Genomic DNA, 22653 nt, shown 5'->3' on the forward strand with positions numbered 1-22653 from the left:
GGATACAAAACTCATTCTGATTGGGTATCATACCCTACGACAACCCCCCCCCCCTTGGCATCCAATCGTGTGTCACGAACTAAGTGTACGATTGATTTATACTCTCTAGACTCGCCGGGCGGGTTGTGTACTCGTTTTTATGAACCAATCCTTAACTAGACCAGTGGTTCCCAAACATTTTCATCTCGCAGATCTACAAGCTCACAACAACGGGTCGCTTCGAGCTGCGTTGTGAGCTTGTAGATCGGCTATTTTCACTACTTATCAAACATGTGTTTTCTATTCTTAGATTTGTCTTTGAAAAAACTATTGAATTTGTCTTTTAATTCATGAAAATGTTTCGTATTTTTTTTTTATGTTTTGAATTTAATATAAAAAACAAAATGTAGGAAACAAAAAATTAAGAGACCCATAAAAATGTGTCCGCGACCCACAAATGATAAGTTCATTAGACATTATTTAGGTAGTTGTTTTGATGAGATTTGTTCTGTGAGGGAAGACAGAAGACTATCACTTCAGCCAAAAACACTACAACATCAGGTGCACTGTCTGGGAACCGACCGGTGAACTGGACTGCGCTGGGTGTCAAAACACGCATACCCTACTTGTCCACACACCAAAACACCGAAAACAGTGTACATGCTTAGCACCGCTGCTAGCTAGGCTAGCCTAGGAAAGATAAAGCCACCCACAGGCCTAGTGACATTCTCTTCAAAAAGGGGCTATTTTAAAAGCTATCACCGGCCATTTGTCACGTCTTTTTCCAAGTCGTGTTTACCTGGTCCTATTCAGCTTGTCGTCTTGTTCTTGTATTTGGACCAAACTCTTTGAAGAAAAGGTAGGGTGGGTGTAATATTCACCAGCATTCACAGTCATTATTGGGGACTTGGGATAGCTTAGCCGCTCAGTCGCCACCGCTGGTCACCGGGGCGTGATTTTGAGGTTAGCTTGGGGTCGTGGAGGGTGTTTTGTTGGCAGATATTGCACAAAAATGAAACGGGCTGTCAAACGAGAATATTAATTTCAGTGTTTTACTTGCAAAGTGCACATTTACACGCAGGCCATTTAATGCTTGGCTGGCCACCCAATGCACCCATGTCGTGCTAGACAATGTTACAAGGGTGAGGGTCATAATAATCTGTGAGATAGCATAATCAACATTCACCTCTGATAACAAAAAGAAAGTCCTACAAGCCCCGGGCTAATTGCTGTTTTCCCTGTGTATTTATAGCAAACAGTAATATAATCTCTTTGCCCATAGGTTCAAAGACTGTTGTATTAATTCATGGGTTATGTATATTACAATGAGAAGGTTGCCAGGTGTCTCACTTACTCCTGTTTTCCCCTAGCAGGGGTCAAGGGGTCTATTGGAGGTGCATGGCATCAGGAGTGGGGGCACCATGAGTGGGGAGCTGGATGCACTGGCTGTAGTGAACCAGCTGCGAGATCTTGCAGCTGATCCACTCAACAGAAGAGCCATAGTAGAGGACCAAGGCTGTCTCCCAGGTCTCATACTGTTTCTTGACCATCCGAACCCAACGATTGTCTACTCTGCATTATTGGTAAGATTTGACCCTCCATATAGTGTCATTAGAGACCATAATAGTATGAGTTACAGTTTTGCCTAAACATAAGTTCTGTTCAGGGGAATGAATAGATGCAAGTTATCTAGAGCTACCACAATGTTGTTCGTCCTTATTAGGGAGTGTTCGTCTAATACTTAAGGTGGGTATAGTCCATAGCGAGGGGGGGTTCTCAAATAATAATTTGATTGTCAGGGGGGACCATGACTTTTTTATTTTGGCTGGAGGGGGGTCCATGCAACTTTAATTTGTTGAATTTTGTATTAAAAAAATGTTTTCTTTTGTTATTTTTCATACGTGTTTACTCCCCTATATTTATCAAGTTCCCCCTGATTAACTTGGTATATTCCGCTTCTGTAACGCATTCATTGGGCGCAGTCGGCGACTCGGCGGCAGTCGGCGCTGACAGTGCAGTGCTTCGAGTTTGTGTTGCATTCTACAAAAGTGATTGTGAAGCAAACAGAAGAACCAACACAGGGCTTTACACACGAGTGCTGCAGTATATCCTATACGTATATTAATTAGGCCTACTTTAAACCATACAGCTTTTGGTAGGCTGTAGACTATAATAACTTGAATAATATGAATGCCATATTTAATTTCGTATCGGCATTGCCAGGGTGGCATTGCGCACTAGGCTAAAATACCCTATATAGCCTATAACGTTCTCTACAATAAGTAATTGTAGATGATAGTTATATCTATCAAATATGGTTTTATATAGCAAATCAATGTCGGGAAATGTCCATTTTGGGAGCGCACTGCATGGCGCACTGGTAGATCAGCCAACGTTATACATCTTTAGATGTAATAGGGACACAATACAGTCCATGGAAGTGGGGCTTTCCAAGGAAGAGGTGACGTTTTATTTGTTTTAATCGCTTCATAATTGACCGAGCCATGATGAACTTAAACCAGAAGAACAAAACGTAATCCTGTAGGCAGGATTTTTTTGCTCTCTCGCTTTCTCTCTCCATCTCTCTCTCGCTCTGTTCCAAATCATGTCCAAATGGAGACGCTTCATGCGCGGAGCGCAGAGACACACACACAGAGAGAGAGAGAGAGAGAGAGAGAGAGAGAGAGAGAGATAGAGAGAGAGATAGAGAGAGAGAGAGAGAGAGACGTTATCTTGCTAAAGTAGTTGCTGTTTGGTTTATTGCAAGATTTTGCGAGTCTGCTGGCCGCCGCTCGTTTTATTTTTGATCGCCCGTTTCCGACCGCAGGTAAATAGGCCTAGGCTACCCTGCTTGGTCACCGCCTGGTTACATTGTGGTTGAACTTGAAGAATTAATATTCACAGGGAGATGGAGGATGCATTATTAGTCAGCTTGGATACATACATGTCCCGTGGACAGACGTGGACTAAGCAAGGCTTGTTGCGGTTGACAAAGTGGAGCAAACGTATCCTATATGCAAGAATGTTGCAACTTCTTCCCTCCCATAATTCGCACTGACTACCGAATTATGTATGAGAATGTGGCCTGAGACTGAAATGTATAAGCAGTCATATCTGTCAAATATTGTTAGTTCAAGGCAATAACAAAGCTTTCGGCAGGGAAGGAGGTATAGGAGAAACAGCTTGGTTTTAAACTATGATTTTAGATTTTATATCTGTTCACAGTTGCTCAATCTTTCTTTTGTTTTGAGTGTTGTGGAACCAAATGGACCCTTTCTGTATTAGTTGAGTACAAAGAGACCCACATTTAATCCCAAAAGCTTTCTTGTGGTCCTTTTAGTTGACCTATCCTATTGCCAAAATAAAATGCCTGGGTTTCCGAGGCTAATCTTGTATCAATGAACTGTACTGTTCTGTACCCTCAATCAATCAATCAATTGTCAAATAGGGTGCTATATTTTGTGTGTGTGTGTGTGTGTGTGTGTGTGTGTGTGTGTGTGTGTGTGTGTGTGTGTGTGTGTGTGTGTGTGTGTGTGTGTGTGTGTGTGTGTGTGTGTGTGTGTGTGTGTGTGTGTGTGTGTGTGTGTGTGTGTGTGTGTGTGTGTGTGTGTGTGTGTGTGCGTGCGTGCGTATGTATATATATATATATATATATATAGTTTATTGGGGAGGGGGGGGGCATGCATTTTCTTCAAGTCACGCAGGGGGGATCACCAAAAAAAATCTGAAGGTTGGGGGGGGGGCAAGGAATTTTTTTTAAAAGTTACAATCTGTCAACCAGCCCCCCCTAGTGGCTAATAAACGTACACTCCCTTAATAGATCTCAACGTGGGGTCCAACCGTCCAGGGACCCCCCATGGGTCCTTGAGAACTGGTTCCAGGGGGTCCCTATTGCTAAATTGATGGATAATAAACAACTTATAAAGGAGGAAATTACAGACCATGGACCATTGGACCAAATCATGTCTTAACAATAGAAATTTGTTTTAGACCGTCCTAGAGATAAAAAAAAAAAAACGTACAATTTGGGGGTCCTTGAAATTAAGGTTGACAATCACTGCCCTAGACTAGGCAGTAGTGGTTCAGGATGTAGAGCGTCCGCTTGGCAACCGGAAGGTTCTCAGTTCGATCCCAGGCTCCCCAGAGTTTGTGACGAAGTGTCCTTGAGTAAGACGCTGAGCCCCTAAATGCTGCCAATGAGCTGGTTAGTGCCTTGCATGGTTTCCTCCACCATCGGTGTGTGAATGGGTGGAATACTGGAAAGAGACAACCCAAAACCAAAGCAAAATAGAATGCTATCTAGCACTAAAAAGAGAATATACATTGGCAGAATATCTGAGAACGGTAAACTACACAAAACTTAGGAAAGCCTTGACTAGGTACAGACTCAGCGAACACAGCCTTGCAATAGAGAAAGGCCGCCACAGACGGACCACTTCCAAGGGAAGACAGGCTATACACCCACTGCACACAAAATGTGGTGGAAACAGAGCTACACTAACCACCTGTCCACAATACTAAGACATCAGTGACACATACTTCCCACAGATTACGCACACCCAAAGTGAGTTTGTAAACATGACCAACGACAAACAACTTCCATATCTACTGGGAGAAATACAACAATGTGCGAACACAGCTGCAAGATTTGTGAACTGTTGTGATAAAAGAAGGCTAGAGAATGGAATACAACCACTCTAAGGTCTACAAACCTTTGAACGGCATCCAAACCTACTGCACATACAGTATAAACAGAGCTCCTACCTTGACTTTAAACATGTTTTAAATTTGAGGCCTTTTTCTTTCCCTTCATTTGTATGCTATTGAAATTGTATTTAGAAAAAATAAATGCTGATATTTGTTCCAAAAAGCTTCATACCCTGTATACATAGGGCCTATATACATAACGACAAAATGTGATGTAAAGGCAATCGGTCTACCAAAACTTGCCAGTGAGGGATATGGTAATTCGTGAAGCTTTTTCCAACGCGTGGTGCAGTTGTCAGGAAAAACAGGTCTTGAGTGCATTTAAAAGGTTTATTTTGATGCAGGATGATGATAGTAGCATAACATAAGCCGGGTGTTGTGACTGCAAAGTAAACTACTAACTAATACTGAAAATAAACAGACAATAACTCAAAATAACTGAAAACAAACAAACGCAGAGCACGGTAGAAAAACTTTGTGGCTTCCCACTGTGATTGCCAATCCCTAGCCAGCTGTACCCCAGTGACTCCCTAATCTAGACTCTGCCCTGCTATTGGCCGACACCCCACCTGTGCCCAGGTCTAGCAGTCGTCATGGCAACCTCACAAAAGCATATTTACATACAATAAATTCATTGCAATAAAAACAATCAAATTGGCTGCAACACTCCGGCCCCTAATTGTTACTGTATAAAAACATAACAATTCAACAACATTTAATATTGCAGCCAAATAATTCATAGTCCACGTCCGTTCTTTCAAACCGTAAATGTTCATAGTTCAGATAATCCAATAGGGTGGTTAACCCCAATAATAGAAGTTGGGTTTCAGTCTTTCAGTTTTCAGCTTCCAGTAGAAGCCAAGTCTTTGTAATCAGTCGCTCCAGGACGTTGTACTTAGTCCAGACTTTAACAGACCGCACAAGTCCTTATCTGTTGGGAAAGGTCTGCACTACCTTGCCCAACAGCCAGGATCCGCGAGGAGCATTAGAGTCCGCTACGATGACGACGTCTCCAGCGAAAGAAGTTCCTCTTGTCCTTTAGCCACCGCTGTCTCTCTTGCAACAGTGGTACGTACTCAGCCATCCGTGCCAGAAGAGAATGGCGGGGAGTTGAACTTGCCTCCATCGTTGTTTGGAATAAGTCATTTTTGTTGAAAAGCCCAGGTGGTAGAGAAGGTTTGCCTTTCAACAGGTGAATGTGATTTGGAGTCAGTGGTTCAAGATGATTTGGATCCTCTGGTGTTTTTGTAATGGGACGGCCATTTAATATTGCTTCCAATTTGTTCTTTTGTTGTTTTGTTTGTCGTTTGTCAAGTCCACTGCTGATGGAAGTGAGAAGGTGTTCAACTTGCACCCCACAAGAGGCCTTGTCAGCTGCATCTCGTTTTGTGTCAACGTTCCTCCATTGTGAGGTGTCTGTGGCTTCTCTTATAGCAGAGATCTTATTGGCAACAAAGGTGTGAGAGCGCTTTGTTTTGTTCCTTGTGTATTTTAACACGTTTGTGCTCTCTGTCCAGAAGGTTGAGTTGTACAGCTCTAGTTGCAGTTCTGCGTTCAAGCGTCTGTCAACTCTCCAGAATTTTGAGTTGTCCAGCTCTAGTTGCAGTTCTGCTTTCAAGCATCTGTCAACTCCCATTGCTAGCACATCAGATAAGAAGGTAGGATTTCTCTTCAATTTCTTTTTCAGGCAGAGGACCCTTTGCTCAGCCAGATGGCAGTTGTTGGGCATGACAACATTGTCCTCTTCAAAAGGCAACTTCAAGCAGTGATGTCCAAGTTTGTGTTCAGCTGAAGTGTTGACAACTTGAATGAACTTCAGATCTTTTTTGGACAGTACTGGCTTGTCCTCCGTTGAGTTCTCTTTGAAGTCGTGGTTGCTTTGCTGCACAAGCAGTTCCTCTTTGGGAGCAATGGAGATTCGGTTGGCTGTGATTGTGGGGCAGCTACTCCCACTCTCGTTGCTTCCTCTCAATGGTCCGTTGACAACCCATCCCAATCGGGTTCTAACAGCGTAGGGTCCTTTACCCCTGCTGTTTATCACTTCCCATGGCTCCATTGCTTCTGGAGTGTTCGTTCCAATTAACAGCTCCACATCTGCATTGATAGCAGGAATTTCCACAGAGTTCAAGTACGGCCAAGCATACAGGTCTTCTTGTCGTGGGATGTTATCACGGGTCACAGGCATCTTGAACTGAGTATACACATCAGGCAACCCAATATAGATGTTACCATTGAGTGCGGCTACTTCCAGTCCAGAGATGACTTGACTGTTGACAAAACTTTCTTGATTCATCGTTTTCATTAGGAATTTAGTGTTCCTTCCTCTCACTTTCAGCTTCCTCATCAGTTGCTCGGAGCAAAAAGTGGACGAACTGCCGGGATCTAGAAATGCGTAGGTCTTTAAAATTGTGCTGCCTTTCTTTGCCTTGATCTTTATTGGCACAATTGACAAGACACAATCCTGTGCTCCGGCCCCTATATGACCACATGTCTTGGGAGTGGTGGCTTCGCTCATCTCTGTTGTTTCTTGCTCTGTGTCTTTTACTTTCCATTCCTCTTCATGAATGTGTAGAATGCTCGGATGTTTCAGGTCACACACCTTGCAGGACAGCCGACTGTGGCATTCTTTATTCATGTGTCCTATAGATAGACACCCAAAACAAGCACCTTTCTTCTTTAGAAAGTCGATTTTATCTCGGTGCTGCTTCCTCTCCATCTTGGGGCACACGTCCAGTCTGTGGCCCTCCTCACACAGCAGACAGGATCCTCTTGTTGGTTCATCAGGTAAGAATTTCTCCACTTGTGTTTCAGAGTTAACAGCTGCCACCGACGTAGCAAAACTGCTTCCTTTTTCCTTTGTGTGTCCCTGTGACACTTTTCCAACGTTGAACCTTGAAGATGGGACAGCTCTGTCTTGAATGTCTCCATAGAGAGGATCAGAAGCAATGCATACTTCCCTCTCAATGAAATTGACAATATCACCAAACACAGGTTGGTGATGACGTTTCTCCTGATGTTCAAAAGCAATGTTTCTCCATTTTTCCCTCAGTTTGTATGGTAACTTCATGATTATTGCACGCATGTTTGATGGCATATTCATTTCTGACATGTAGCTAATGTCCTCCATAGCATTGCAGCAGATGCGCAGGAATAATGAAAACGCTTGTAAGGCTTCGATGTCTTCAGATTTCAATGGCGCCCATCCAAGGGCTTTCTCCATGTACGCATTGGCTATTTGAACCATTATTTTCCACAACCTCATTTGCATTATTTGACATCTCAACATTGATTTCATCATCAACCACCTGTATGCATTGCTCCCTGTTTGCAAGCATCCATTTTTCCATTTTGTTTATCACTCCATAAACCTTGTGCATTTGATTTTGAAACCATCCGTTTTGTTTATACATTTCATCCACAGGCAATAGAGGTTTTAATGACTCATGCAACTTTGCAGTTTCCCCACACAGTTTCCACAGAATGTCATGTTTAGTTTTCATGTCAGAAAAACTTTCATTTGAAACAATCATTTGATCCAACTCCTTTGCCATTTTACACAATTGCTTTATTCCAGAATTCCTGTCCTTTTGTATTGATAATATTTTTGCTTCCGCCACTTTATACGTGAGTTTAACGGATCTTTTACCGAGTTCGTTTTCCAATTCAGGTTCAGTGACAGCATCATTCATTACTGAATCAATTTCCAGATTTTCCTCCTTACTCATAGTGGCTTATTTAGCGATCTGCGGAGGATTTATTTTAGAATGAAACGTGGGATTTGCCTGTATCCCGTTGCGTGAAGGCCACTCTCTTCCGCAACGTTTATTCATTCACAAACAGTCCTACCGTGACTTTGATGTTGTGGAAGTGCGGTCCGCGTTCCACTTGCGGCCGAGCCGTGACGTAACGTAGCAGTCTGGAACTAAAACAATGAATGATGCACTGTCCTCCTGTGTCCATCCGTGTCCAAAACGATCCGTGGAAGCATAGTTTTTCTACTTAATGTAAAGGCAATCGGTCTACCAAAACTTGCCAGTGAGGGATATGGTAATTCGTGAAGCTTTTTCCAACGCGTGGTGCAGTTGTCAGGAAAAACAGGTCTTGAGTGCATTTAAAAGGTTTATTTTGATGCAGGATGATGATAGTAGCATAACATAAGCCGGGTGTTGTGACTGCAAAGTAAACTACTAACTAATACTGAAAATAAACAGACAATAACTCAAAATAACTGAAAACAAACAAACGCAGAGCACGGTAGAAAAACTTTGTGGCTTCCCACTGTGATTGCCAATCCCTAGCCAGCTGTACCCCAGTGACTCCCTAATCTAGACTCTGCCCTGCTATTGGCCGACACCCCACCTGTGCCCAGGTCTAGCAGTCGTCATGGCAACCTCACAAAAGCATATTTACATACAATAAATTCATTGCAATAAAAACAATCAAATTGGCTGCAACATGTGACATAGCTCTGTTTACACAATGCTGCACCCCCTCCAACTGTATATTATGTTCCCTATTTTCAACTGTTTTTATTATGTTTTGAAACTTGCTTTGGCAATTTAAACGTATCTTTTCTCATGCCAATTAAGCTCCTTTGAATTGAAATTTGAATTGGGTGAATGTAATCATTGTAAAGCACCTTGGATAAAGGCACTTTATAAATGCCCCATTAGTCTAGGATCTGTAGCTGGTTCCGGCTCATGTCATTATTGGCCCCCCCTGCTGTTCGTTGTTGTCAGAACAGGTTACAGTGACAGCGCAAAGGGCATTCCCTCCCACTGCGTCCCAGTTACAGACAGCCATGCAGTGGTATTTACCCAGCTATGTCCTACAGAAACAGGAGACTGGGGACATCTGCTGTCTGCTTTGTGGTTTTATAAAGATGCCGACTGATGGTTATATTCTACACTGTATGTACCAAACACTTGTAATAATATAATGGCTAGACATTTTACTGTAGCAACCTCATGACTCAAACTGTGAGGACAAATCTGAGTGATTTATGTAATCGTTGCTGCTTGACAGGAACCTGTGAAGTGTATAAACAGTGCCCGAGTGCTTGTGTATTTATGTTGCTTATGTAACATCATGTATTCACTCATCACACACACACATACACACTGTCTGTATTTTTGCACTAATAATGCTTGTCCTTGTCTTTTCAGGCGGTGCGCTACCTGGCGGAATGTCGAGCCAACAGGGAGAAAATGAAGGGCGAGCTGGGCATGATGCTGAGTCTGCAGAATGTCATGCAGAAGTAAGACACTGTCCCCACTGCTGCATCAGACATGCATGCGCACACATGCACTGACTAGACTAGAGTGTGACAATTGTGTCGCTTTGACCAATATCGTTCGAGTTTTTGGATGACATTGGAATCGGCAATTATGCAGTCAATGTGTCCGTATTATATATATTTTTTAAAGATTTAATTTTTGACTTTATTGAAAGGACAGTAGACTGACAGGAAATGGGGAGTGACACGAAGCAAAGGTCGTCGGGAACGGGTCAGGCTAGGCATTGCGGCCTAGGGTGCCCGGACCACCACGCGTGCGGCCCGGGCCAATGTGTCCCAAATTTAACCACTCCCTGGCATCCCTATTTTGAGCTTGTCGTTATGTGTTTAAATTTCAAAAGGTTTCAGAGATTTTCCAAAAACAGATTTTGCAGATCGGCTATTTTAGATTTTTTTTTTAATACATTTTAATCAAAGTTTTTCAAATTGATAAGAAACATTTTGCACTTTTTGACAAAAACATTGGGAAATCCGTGGTCTAGGTCAGGGCTGTCCAAAATCGGAATTGGCATCGGACCCATAAATCTGGCATTGTCGAGCTGTAACACGGTGTATGCACGCACACGGACACTTGTGCTCACTATGCACTTTTTACACAACCTCATACTGGGTTTTGTTTTGAACACATTGTGTGCGTCTGTCTTTTCAGTGCAGGAAGATGTCCAGGGTTGACATGTTATGTCTGGATGAATGTAACAAATGTTGAATTAGAATAGGACAGGAAACAATCCATTTGCTGTTTCTGCACATGAATGATTTGAATGCATCCTGCCATCTCTTTAGAATTTCAAAATGAATCTCCTCTGTGCTTCCACTGATGTTGGATTGTGCTGCAGTTGGCTTTTCTTTTTTTGCAGGGGTGGCTTATTTCATATTGTCATTTAAGAGGATTTGTAACTTGAGCTTATTTTGAGCTGAATGCATTTTGTTTTTCTGCCAAAAATGTGCACCGCAGACATTTTTCACGAAAATAAAACAAAACATGCTAATTACATCCTGGTCACTCAGGATGTGTCTGAGGCAGGGTCATTTGTTCAAGGATAGCCAATGTTATTGGAGCGCTAAGTGTTTGCTGGTTATCATTAGCACTCGGATAGCAATAGGCCTATTTTCAAGTGTGTGGCAGCAGGTTGTTTGAGCACCCCCTCCCCTGTAACACAGACTTGGCCACCCAGGTGTAAACCAGTCACTTCAGCTAGTCCATCAAGAAGAGCCCTGAAGTAACAGCAGAAACCCTCACCCCCTCCTCGCTGATGTTCGAGACGAGTCACTCTGACTTTGGGTAGAGGTCGATCGCTGCCGGAGAGAGTGGAAACACATGGCTGAGGGGGCATGTCTGGCAAAGTGGACACCAAACTGGTGTGAACACTATTCTATCAATCCATGCAAAACCCAAATTGGCACAAGGCTTTGCTTCTTTTTAAATGTTAACGTGAGTAGTTGGGTCACAGTGAAAGGGAATGGCTGGCACTACAGCATGGCTGATGGCATAAAGGAATGTGTTTTGTTGCCAGGGAGCATGAGCTTCCCACTTCCCAGAGGGCAGCTGTGCCAGAGAAGTCCCACATTTTATATTATGATCCTGCCACATAATGTATAGTGTTGGTATTATTATTGTTTTTCGCAGCTATTGTTGTTGTTGTTGTTATTCTTCTTATTATTATTATTACTAGAAGCTCGGCCCCCCGAAGATAAAAAGTAAAAGATATTTATTTTATTGACTAAAATGTAATTTTGTCCAATCTGTGTGGTCTCCCTGCTCTTCTATTAAGGCATTTAGATCGTGTCAAAGGTCATGTCTCACACAGGATCTGACATGAATTTTGACCCGATTAAATTTATAGCAGGCAGCCTTTATTAGCTCAATGGAGAAAATGCAACACAGGAAACTGGGTTCAAATCCATGGTAGAAGAGGAAAGTTAAAGCAGCTTTAACAGTACAGTCTAAAGCTGAAATACAGTTATGATGACCAACATTTTATTTCACTATTGCTCTCTCTGAACGAGTTGAACGGCATGGAAATGCATATTTATTATTATGTAAATTTACCAATAAGCCCAAAGCATATTCGGATACTTTTTAAAAATTGGCTAACTGAATGGGGACTGCCCATAAGTCCTACATCTCATTAGTCCTACATCTCATTAGTCCGAATTTAGTTGGGGTTAGCCTTGGCACCAACTGAATAACCATTGACATTTTTACATACGCAGCCTTTATTTCCCCCTATGCCGTGTCAGTCGTAAGCTACGCAGCCTTTATTTCCCCTATGCCGTATCAGTCGTAAGCTCTCAAGCAAAGGCCGACCTTTTCACCAAAAGTTGTGCCAGAACAGAACCCCTAATAGTATTAATCCTAATTCTGCTAACATAGCTGTAAACGTTACTGAAGGATGGCATAGTGGTCTTGATGATATTTAACCCTTTGCTATGGAGAATCCACGTGGGGTAGACTGACTCGGTGGGGGGGGAGTGCCTATTGGAAAGGCTAGTCTGTGGTTGTGTGTGGCCCCCCTTTGGCAGGGGAACACCCCTTGATGCAGCTGGTGGTTGGTCTACAATGTCTGGCAAAAAGACAGCGACCTTTACAAATATCAGCCTCTTGGCTCTGGTGATGGTCAAGACTGAGTTCCATCATAACTCCTTACGGGGAGGGTTTTCGTCGATATTGGTGTTACTACTGCTGTACTGTATGTCTATGAAACACATCTTTTGTTTGGTTTCCAGTGGTTCAAACACCAGTGTCTAATCAACGCAACATACTCTTTGGGTGTCAAATTTGTATATTAGCATTATTTTCAGTACTGACATCTTTAGGAAAGCAATGTGAAAAATGTCTTGACAGAACCAACAACGGCACAGTTCCAATTTATTATCCACACATGCAGTCCATATTATGCACTTGGATAACATCACCCACAGTGAAATCCAACCTTTTAAAACACCCTTTACCCATTAAGACCTGAGGCCGATGTAAAATGTTTCCACTTTTTCAAACATTTTTCAAAGATGCGGCACAAAGTTACATGCTGTGAGCTTTTATGTTTTTGAATAGCCAACGCTAAAATCTAAAATTAGATAAAAAAAGACGTGTGCTTTCCTGGTTTTCTTCATTGGGTTTTGGCTGATTTGTATACAGGCATGTTGTACTGAAGCAAGTAAACAAGATGCTTAGGCTTATTTGTTTGTAATTCTGTTATCACAAAGTTGTTCCTTTTTAAATAAACTGGGATAAGACTCCCAGGATACTCCAGTGTCCCAGGCTCACAACCTACACTTACATATAGCCCATGACATCACAATGAAGCATTTCCAAAACACCTTGCTCCTTAGAGGTCAGAAGCCACAACGTACCATATACTGTACTGATAGGCTTTAACGCTTGTTGTTGACGGTTCTTCTTGTTTACCTTCCCTCCTACCGCCTCCTGGCCTTCCTCACACCCCTCTCACCAAAGGAGCACATCCCCGGGAGAGACTAAACTGCTGGCCTCTGAGATCTATGAGATCTTACAAAAAGCTGGGAAAGAGGAGGCTGAGCAGGCGGAGGCAGCGGCCAACTCCTGCCGACGTAAGGCTCACTTCTTCCTGGGCGCCACCAACAAGAGAGCCAAGACCGTGGTGCTCCAAATCAACGGGCTGGATGACTCTGTAAGTTAGCATCAACGCATGTCATCTATCATGGAGACGTAGATAGCCTATACAGTACCTCTTCTTCTTCCGGCTAATTCCCACCAGTGGTAGCTATAGGGCTTCATCTGTGTTCCATATACCCTAGGCCTAGTACATGGGTGCCAACACTTTTTTGACATGAGAACTTCTACTACTTTTAAAATGACCAGGCAGCACAACAAGATCTACCCACCAAAAAAGTGAAAATACTTGTTTTTGTGTGTGTTTATTTTTGCCATGCACATTTGTATAACTTAATTGTAATAGACTACTACTGACATTTGCGCGCAAACAAAGCATTGTATTGAGGGTTTGCCTGCTATAATAGTCGGGGGATATCTTCAGAAATAGTGTCCTATCCTGGAATAAATTCCTTACCAAAAAATGTCTTCACCAATGTGTTTGTAAAGGTGTCTAGTAACACTCTATCTCACAAAGACTGACATTCTGTTTCCCTAGGAGAATCCTTGACAGATGCTGAAAGTTGGGGTCCCATTAAATTAACTATACAGGATAAAACGCACAAAGAAAACACACATGTGAGGGGTCAAACTAGGGTTTTTTCATGATTCTGAATCCATTGCAAGCATTTATTTTTCACAAAAAACATTCCTTGGGCTAAAAAAAGGCCTCACAACACTATGGTTTAGTGATGAGTCATCACTTTTCACAGTTTTGTCCTTCACCCCAAGGAATGTTTTTCGTGCAAAACAAATGCTTGCAATGGATTCAGAATCATGAAAAACCCCTAGAAGCATATTTGTTTTGGTGTGTTTTTTCATCAGCTGTCACAGATTCTCCTAGGGAAACTGAATTTCAGTCTTTGTGGGATGTGTTACTAGAGAGTAGAGACCTTTAAAAACACATTGGTGAAGATTTATTTTTGGTAAGGACTTTTTAAGATATCCCCCAACTATAAAAGCAGTGAAAGGGCTTGTTTTCCATTTCAACAACCTATCGTGTGTTTGTGTGTGGGTGAGAGTGGGGTGCAAGGTCAGGCTGTAAATGCCAGCCATTGAACAGTGGGGCATTTAGATTGGACCTGAATACAACACTGTGGGGTTCCTGCAGATAGCCAGATCAAATTACAACAGACACGCTGAGAGCAGACACAAAACAACAGACTAGATGACAAGCGATAGTTGCTGGTGTGATAAAAAAAAACTGTTGGTGTTCTTAAAAAAAATCCTCACCTCAAATACAAGGAAATACAGCAATAACAGAAGAAGCAAAGAGAATAACAGAATCTGACCAGAATGTTTGCCCCACTTCACACACAAACACTACTGCCATGTAGTCGAGCTCGAGGATCTAGCATTCCAATAGTGACCCTGTTATTATGCCTTTGACAAAATACTGTAAAAACTTTGAGTTGATGTGGTTCATTTGTCGACAGACTCGGAGGAGTCTGTGCGAGGAGGCCTTGCTGAAGATCCGAGGGGTCATCAGCTTCACCTTCCAGATGGCCGTCAAGAGGTGTGTGGTGAGGATCCGCTCTGACCTCAAAGCCGAGGTAAGTACGTGTCCGGAGCACATTAAGCACAGTAGCATGACCTTGGGCTAATTTAGCCCAGTTATGCATCAGCAACATAGTGTTGTGTGTGTGCATGCCTTTCTTCAGTTGAAACAACTTTATGTCAAGTGATGCGTTGAGCATGCTGCTGGTACCCAATGCTAAAGTTGAGGAATAAATCATTGGGCAACAGCCTGCTTTGTTTTATGATGGATTGGATTTACTGTTAGAGAAGAGAGAAAAAGACCTATCCCTTTGTGTCTGCCAGGCGCTGGGTACAGCGATCAGCTCCACCAAAGTGATGACAGCTCAGCAGGTGGTGAAGGCAGATGATGGAGCCGAGGTAAGGATCATTAAGGAGAAAAGGTGTTGTTTAAGGCTACTGTATGTAGCATTTCCTCAAGTGTTGTCATTTAGATGACAATACAGCTTATCAGTGATGTTTCTCTGTGTTCAGCGAAGTAGCAAAAATTGCCAATCTACAAGCTCACAAGGCATCACATCACGTTGTGAGCTTGTAGATTGTTTATCTTTTGTCTCCTATGATGACAAGCTCAAAATAGGGACATCAGGTCCAAAGTGGTTACATTAACGCTGAAGATTGCATTCCCACTTGCATTGCATTATTACACATTTTCAGCACTAAACAAGATTCCATGTTGACCATATTTTATAAACAAAAAAATATTTTTTTTTTCCAGATTTTTTTTCAGAATCAATTTCTCTGTTACATCATAAAGAAATTGCATGCATAGTTCTCAAGTAATTAAAGCCAAGGTCTAATCCAAGTATAATGGGAAATACCAGATCACATCATATTTTAAAGTGATACATATTGTGACCACTAGAGGTCAGTCCTAGCTCAGTCATGTATTTATTTGTCTGAATAGAACACAGTGGCTCTAACTTACCAGGGTGTGTATCTGTATATTTTGTACCACTTAGTTAACTTAATCCTGAAACATATACATGTTTTTGGTAGAAATGTATTTTTTTTTTTTTTTTTTTACAAATGAAATCTATTGAATTTGCACAAGAAAGAAAACCGGAATGTATATGAATAACTATACATGTTTTGGGTAGAAATGTTTTTTTATTTTTTTACAAATCTATTGAATTTGCACAAAAAATAAAACAGGAATGTGTATATGAATAACTATTACAAAGGCCTGTGATTTTCAAATGACAAACAAAGACCCCTTACCCTGGCCTGAAACACATTCATACCAGGACATGGGTAAAGGAGAGGAGAGAAAAACAAGTCTATATTGTTTTCTTAATGTGTGTGTGCGTGTGTAGCTGATGTTGTCATTCCAGGAGGATGACGAAGTGGTGGTGGAGCACAACACGGACATCCCAGACTACCTGCCTGAAGACGAGAGTCCGTCCGAGGAGCACGACAAGGCCGTCACACGCGTGGGCTCCATCACCGACGGCATGGGCTGGCTCAGCACCGCCGCCAACTTCCTGACCCGCTCCTTTTACTGGTGACCACTTCCTGTGCCCTCTCCTCCACCTGTACCCACACAAAACTACAATTAAACCACCGCCTTAGACCCCCACCCACCTTGGGTCTAGCCCAAGCTCTGACTGTATTCACCCCTACACACTACCATAGAGTCCACTGTGCAAGGCACTGCACATAGAATCTGGTTTAGTTTGCTCAACAAGTGCTAGACTGACAAGTGGAACATGCAATAACTTGTATATACTGTGTGTATGATGCCATGCAGAGCTAATGAGCCAGCTACTGTATTCACTTGCTGCATATGTATCTCACAAGCCATAGCCAGAGAACTAAGAATCTGTCAACTGTTTTTCTTCATTTTTTTTATTTTAACACTTTGGACCCCCACCCCAATCCCCACCCAACGTGTCCTTCGGCTCGATACTAAATCATGTTATGGAAATACACAGCGCTGATCTACTGCCTGACTCATGGCAATGGTGGAAGGGATACAAAAAGAGTGGGCACTCAGAAAGAGTGGGAACCTCAATGCAAAATTGGCTATTTTGTCCAAAATGCTGGTCTTAAGTTATGTAAGGTATACATGATGTGAACATGCACGGTACATCATTATCAGACTTAATGTAACCTTCAGCTAGTTGTTTAAGCCGAAAATGATTGCATATACAGGTTTTGTAGAAATTGTTGAAATATTAGGGCTTAATTATACAAGCATGTTCTAATTATTTATACATTACATTATTTATTTTGTTAAAAAAACAGACAATTTTAGATGGAGGTGCCCAGTGCCACTCTTCTTGTTAACTGGTGGTACAGTAGGTCAGAGGTTGATGGTACTGTAGAAGAAGGTTGGGAGTTCTTATGTTGTGCATGACTTTGGGTGTGTGTTTTCATATTCATTCTCTTTAATATATAGATTTTGTTTTCACCCTTTTCTTTTGCCAATAATTTGATTATGCCTAATCCCCTCAGCCGCCTCTCCTCTAAGGGACAAAAAAAAGCATGCTCTAATAATTCTTGTGTGCCAATTTTGCTTGCTGCCCTCATTAATGCGCCTTCCTTTCTTGTGTGTGCCTTTTGATTATTTTGTCATTTTAACTTGATTCAAAAGATTTCCTGTCTCTGCGCTTGTGTGGTTTAAATGTCATGCTTTCCCGCTAATGGCTTACATCTCACAGGGGCATGATGTTCTAGTAGAACTAGTAATCTAGACACCAGCGGAAGACTAGCTCACTCAACCATTAGCTGCCTCATATTCTCTAGGACTGTTGTTGCTAGTGTACTAGTTAATAAGCTACCCTTCACTTCTGTTTCCAGAACAGCTTTGGACACCTTTGATTAACACAGTGCAGAAAGATGCAATTGTGTGTTTTTAGTTTATGTGTTAAGGCAATATGGGAACCCATTCGGTAAGAAAAAAAGGGGGGGGAAATATTGTTTTCCTCCTTTATCTTTGCCTCCGAGGGCACCACCTCCTTTTGTGTAAAACAGGAACTCAGTTTGGCTCCTCCCCTTTCTTAGTCCACTTCCTCGTGGGTGCTTGTGTTAAATCATACTAACATATTTAAGGCAGTAGTGCTGTTGTCTTGAGAGATTCGTTTTTAGGTAGTGATTTGTTGACCTCTCCTTGTGTTAATTACACTGCCATTATAATTTATACTTCACAGAGAATGACTGTTTCTCTGGAACTTTGCACTTTCCTGTGGAAAACCAAGCGTTTTCGGCGAGCAACTTGGTCATACGTCAAAGTATGAATTGGGCTTCAGGCTGCTTCTGATATTAGCCTATGAAGTTTTCACATCACGGAGTCGAGGTACAGCAATAGCCTACGTCAGCATGTTAAAGACAACCCGGTTGAACATGCTGATGGACACCTGCTTGCCAAATGCCCATGTGTCACTCTTTAGTTCCCTGACATTTTGTCCATAATTGTTATCCCAGCTGTATGAATTACATTTTCACTTTAGCCAGCAGTGTCCTTATAGAAAAGGTGGTGTTGGTGCATGCAAACTGCTTTCCTGTACACACATGCACATAGCCTCGCACAGGCCACAGTTGTCATGTAATGGAAGTGTACTGAATATATCATTGAAGTGGATCTGATGTATTAATGGTGCCTGATATCCTGTAATCTCAGACCTTACACGTGTGGGACATTTTGTTAGTTTATAATGCTCGATTTGCAGATTCTAACAATTCATCCCGACTGCTTATTAGGGTGGTGTGGTAGGATGAAATGTGGCAGCAGTCTTTTTTTTTTCATTAAGCCCCCCCCTCTGCTTGAAGTACTATGACAAACCTCAATTTTTAATAATTTCCTTTGATTTTGCATGAGAGTCAAAAGACATGGATGGATCACGTAAAATGCTGACTGGACAACTTTGTTTTCACGGTGGAGACGTCACAGTCATTCGGAGTCAAACTGTCATGAAGAAGACCATGGAATGACCTGAGGTGATCATGACAATCCACTTGAAAAGCAATAAGACATTGACAAGACACATTCGCATTCAACTCTCTGTTTTACGGTTTGGCATTTTGTTTTGGAACAAAGAATCTGAGCATTAGTATTAACGTTTAATTGTATTTGAGTCTTCCTTATTTTTCCAATGTACAGAGTCCAAGTTTCTAATTATTTAAGTTGCAATAAATTCTTAATTTTGTTTTCATGTTTGCTACTACACCGATACTGCATAGAATAAGTGTGTGAACATGTTACCAAGAACCATTAACTTAATTTTTTGTTAATTGATTTGATTCACCACAACAAAATGGCTGACAAATAAAAGGTAGCACGTCCTCAGAAATGTAACAACTCATGCACAGAGCGTGTCTGTTGTCAAATGTAATCTAGCGTATGACTTTGAACAGATGATTCCCACCCGCTGTCTTGGCAAATTATGTTAAAACAAACATGAGATCAAAGTGTTTTGCTTGTCCTTTTTATCCACTCTACATTTTGGTCACTAAAGCCAGTGAAAGAAATGCTGTGTCCAAAAACTACCGTGGCCATATCAATCCTACTTATTGTTTCCCAAACAGTGGGTCGGGATCCATTTGTGGGCCTCAGACAGATCTTTATGGATCCCTTTATTTTTTGTTTCCTACATATATATTTTTTAAATTATTATCCAAAATATAAAAAAAAAAAAACACCAGTGAAAATAGCCGATCTACAAGCTCACAACGCGGCACAAGGCGAGCGTTGTGAGCTTGTAGATCTGCTGTTTTCACTAGATAACGTGTAATTTCTTTTTTTGGGTCACAAGCTGAAAACATTGGGAACTACTGGCATAAGACACTGACTGACTGGTTCTCAAAGTTGGGTTCGGAGAGCCCCCAGGGGTCCCCAAGAAACATTACCAGTTTAAAACACTTAAAACACCCAGATCAATGTGTTGTGAGCTTGTAGAACTGCTATTTGTGTTCATCCATGGTAAAATGCATATCAATGTGGGGGTCCTTGACATGACGTTTGAGAACCACTGGCATAAAACCTCACAGCCTTTACAACGCAGCATCCTTGGTGGCCGCTCTTGACACACCAACCCTGTGTGTCCTGTACCAAATTGCTGAGGGCAGCAACCACTCTTAGCAAAGAGAGATACCGTCCTGTTTTCCCTCACTGGGGCAGAAGCGAGGCGCCCCTGGGCGATGATGTGGCTCACCCCACCACCTCCCCCAGTCCTGGTGCTGGTGCAGACAGGGGCAGGAGCCAGCCCCAGCTGCAAGCCCTGCAGACACGGCTGCCACTTCCTCTGCTGTGGCTCCGCAAGCATGTTGTGCCAAAGCCAGTAATGCAAGGTTAGCAGGCCTTCGTTCTTCAGCTCCATCATCGTCTTAGTCTCAAGGTGATCACACAATGAGAGTCATTGTTCAAAGCATTGCTGCGAACCATGTTTTCGTCACAAACGTAAATAGTTTTTTCCGAGTGTGTGATTTTTCTATGATGATGTGCTCTATGTCACAAACTTTGTTTTGTTAGATAAATGCCATCGTTTCAAAGTAACCCGTCATGGATGAGTGTTCTGAGCCATGGGCCCTCAAGGGAACGGTGTTTGACAGCTGCAGTGGTGGCATCCTCTTCAAAAACGCTACAGGAGATAGGAACTGCCAGAACTCTGGGAGGGTCACATGTTTCATTCTTCACCACAAGGGAGATGAGAGATGGTAAGCTTGGCAATCAAAAGCAGTAAAAAATTATTAAAATCTACTGAGGAGAAAAAGAAAAGTCCCTATTCTTAATCTGAGTGTAGAAAATGGGCAAAGGGTACATTTTTATAGCCTCACATTTAAATTAACACTGATGTTACATTGTACAACATGATGTTATGTGTATTGAAAGCGGAATTCTGTTCCGCTGTTTAAAAAAAAAGAACATAATTATTAGGGTCTTTTCTGTCTATAGTGTAAAGTGGAGTCATGCAGTAAAGATCGTCGTGAATGGGATTCGAACCCAAGCTACTTTAGAGCCGAGCCCTATTTTCTTCATTGTTCTTTGTTTTGATTACATTTAAAAATAAATCTAATTTAATGTTTATTACAAATTCAAATAACAGGTTAGGTATGCACTGAAGCACTGGATAAATCAAAATTGCATGAGGGCAATTCTGATGCCATAAGATTTTATTGAACTTTGCTAATGTAATATACAGTATGACTCTTCAAACTGTTCTAGTCAAGTGCATGTACTTTATAGTATTCTATTCATGCATATGCTGAATTACTTAAGTCTCTGCAGATAAGATATATATTCCATAAAATACATAATAGCATTCTTCTCTCATTTTGAAATTTGAACCATAAAATGATCTCATTCCCATTCCTTGGGGCCTTCAGATAAGCTGCCACCCCATCTCCCCTTTTCTCATTTCGCCATGCACATCAGATAAGACACAATCAGTGAATGCAGTGTGTACAGTTGTGTGGTGATAACAGGCCAGTTGCATAGTTGTGCATAAATGTGCCATCGCCGGTGTCGTCGGCCTACCTGTGCGAATATTTGCATGGTTAATCTGGGTACAGGCGCCTGGGCCTGATGGAAAGTAGATAGGTGTATCTCACGGTCCCTAGGCCCAGGAGTTTTATTGGAGGTTCAGCTCCCAGTCAATGGGATCAGCCGTAAATCCCCCTCAGAGTGTGGCAGGAAATGATGTGACTCCGGCAATTTATGTCAAATAACTTTTGAGGATGTGTGAGTGCAGCGATCAGCGTTACCGGGGCGTGATAACTCTTCGGCAGGGGGCCCCGGCGGAGATTTAATTGAGACATTTTTCTTTATCTGGGGGGCGAAGAGCGAGAGCCGTGTTGTTGTGTAACGAGATGTAATGTCTCTCTTTATACGGAGGGTCAACATCCAGGATGAGGCAAGGTCACGGGCTGACTGTTTGAGCATCCAATTTACCCAGCACTCCACAGTGGCAGAGGGTGCAGGTGGAGACAGGGCTGTATTAGGCTAGCTAGACTCGGTTCATTTTACAGACACGCATGAGTGTTTCTGTTAGGCTGCATGTATAGAATACATAGCTTATGTCTGTGTGAATCTGAATGACGTTATGCTGTGTTGAACTAGGCTACCTGTGTTAAAGGGATAGTTCACCCCCAAAATGACTTTTTTCTATCAGTTACTCACCCCATGGAGACTTGAATTCATCGATTTTATTTTTAGTTTTGTCACATTCCTAAGCAAATAATTTGAGGTGACTCTTTGTGTCTCCATAGGGAACAAAGCAGGCTCTTTGTGTCTCCATAGGGAACAAAGCAGGCTCTTTGTGTCTCCATAGGGAACCACTACTGGTCACCAAACTATTGGCTTAGGAATGCGACAAAATAATATCCATGAATTCAAGTCTTGGTATTTTTTTTGGTTGAACTATCCCTTGTATACTTTTTGTACATTTATTTACCACATTCTATGGTGGAAGACAGGGTTTTGTTTGTGTGGATGTGTGTGTGTGTGTGTGTGTGTGTGTGTGTGTGTGTGTGTGTGTGTGTGTGTGTGTGTGTGTGTGTGTGTGTG

The 22653-nt window shown here is 42.1% G+C and overlaps 1 protein-coding gene across 2 annotated transcripts; it reads left to right on the forward strand.

Moving 5' to 3' along the window:
* The first annotated feature begins 664 nt into the window (after positions 1–664).
* armc1 (armadillo repeat containing 1) lies at positions 665–19559 on the forward strand. Of its 2 annotated transcripts, none has more exons than XM_080752068.1 (7): positions 665–838; positions 1350–1562; positions 9852–9943; positions 13440–13632; positions 15050–15166; positions 15435–15509; positions 16466–19559. In XM_080752068.1, the coding sequence occupies exons 2-7, from the start codon at positions 1401–1403 to the stop codon at positions 16655–16657; spliced, it is 831 nt and encodes a 276-aa protein (XP_080608194.1). In that variant the 5' UTR covers positions 665–838; positions 1350–1400; the 3' UTR covers positions 16658–19559. The 2 variants fall into 2 exon arrangements, with proteins under 2 accessions (XP_080608194.1, XP_080608193.1); XM_080752067.1 differs by having other exon boundaries at positions 1353–1562.
* Positions 19560–22653: the final 3094 nt, after the last annotated feature.

The sequence above is a fragment of the Nannobrachium achirus genome, assembly GCF_963921795.1.
Source record: "Nannobrachium achirus genome assembly, chromosome: 21".
Taxonomy (NCBI): Eukaryota; Metazoa; Chordata; class Actinopteri; order Myctophiformes; family Myctophidae; genus Nannobrachium; species Nannobrachium achirus.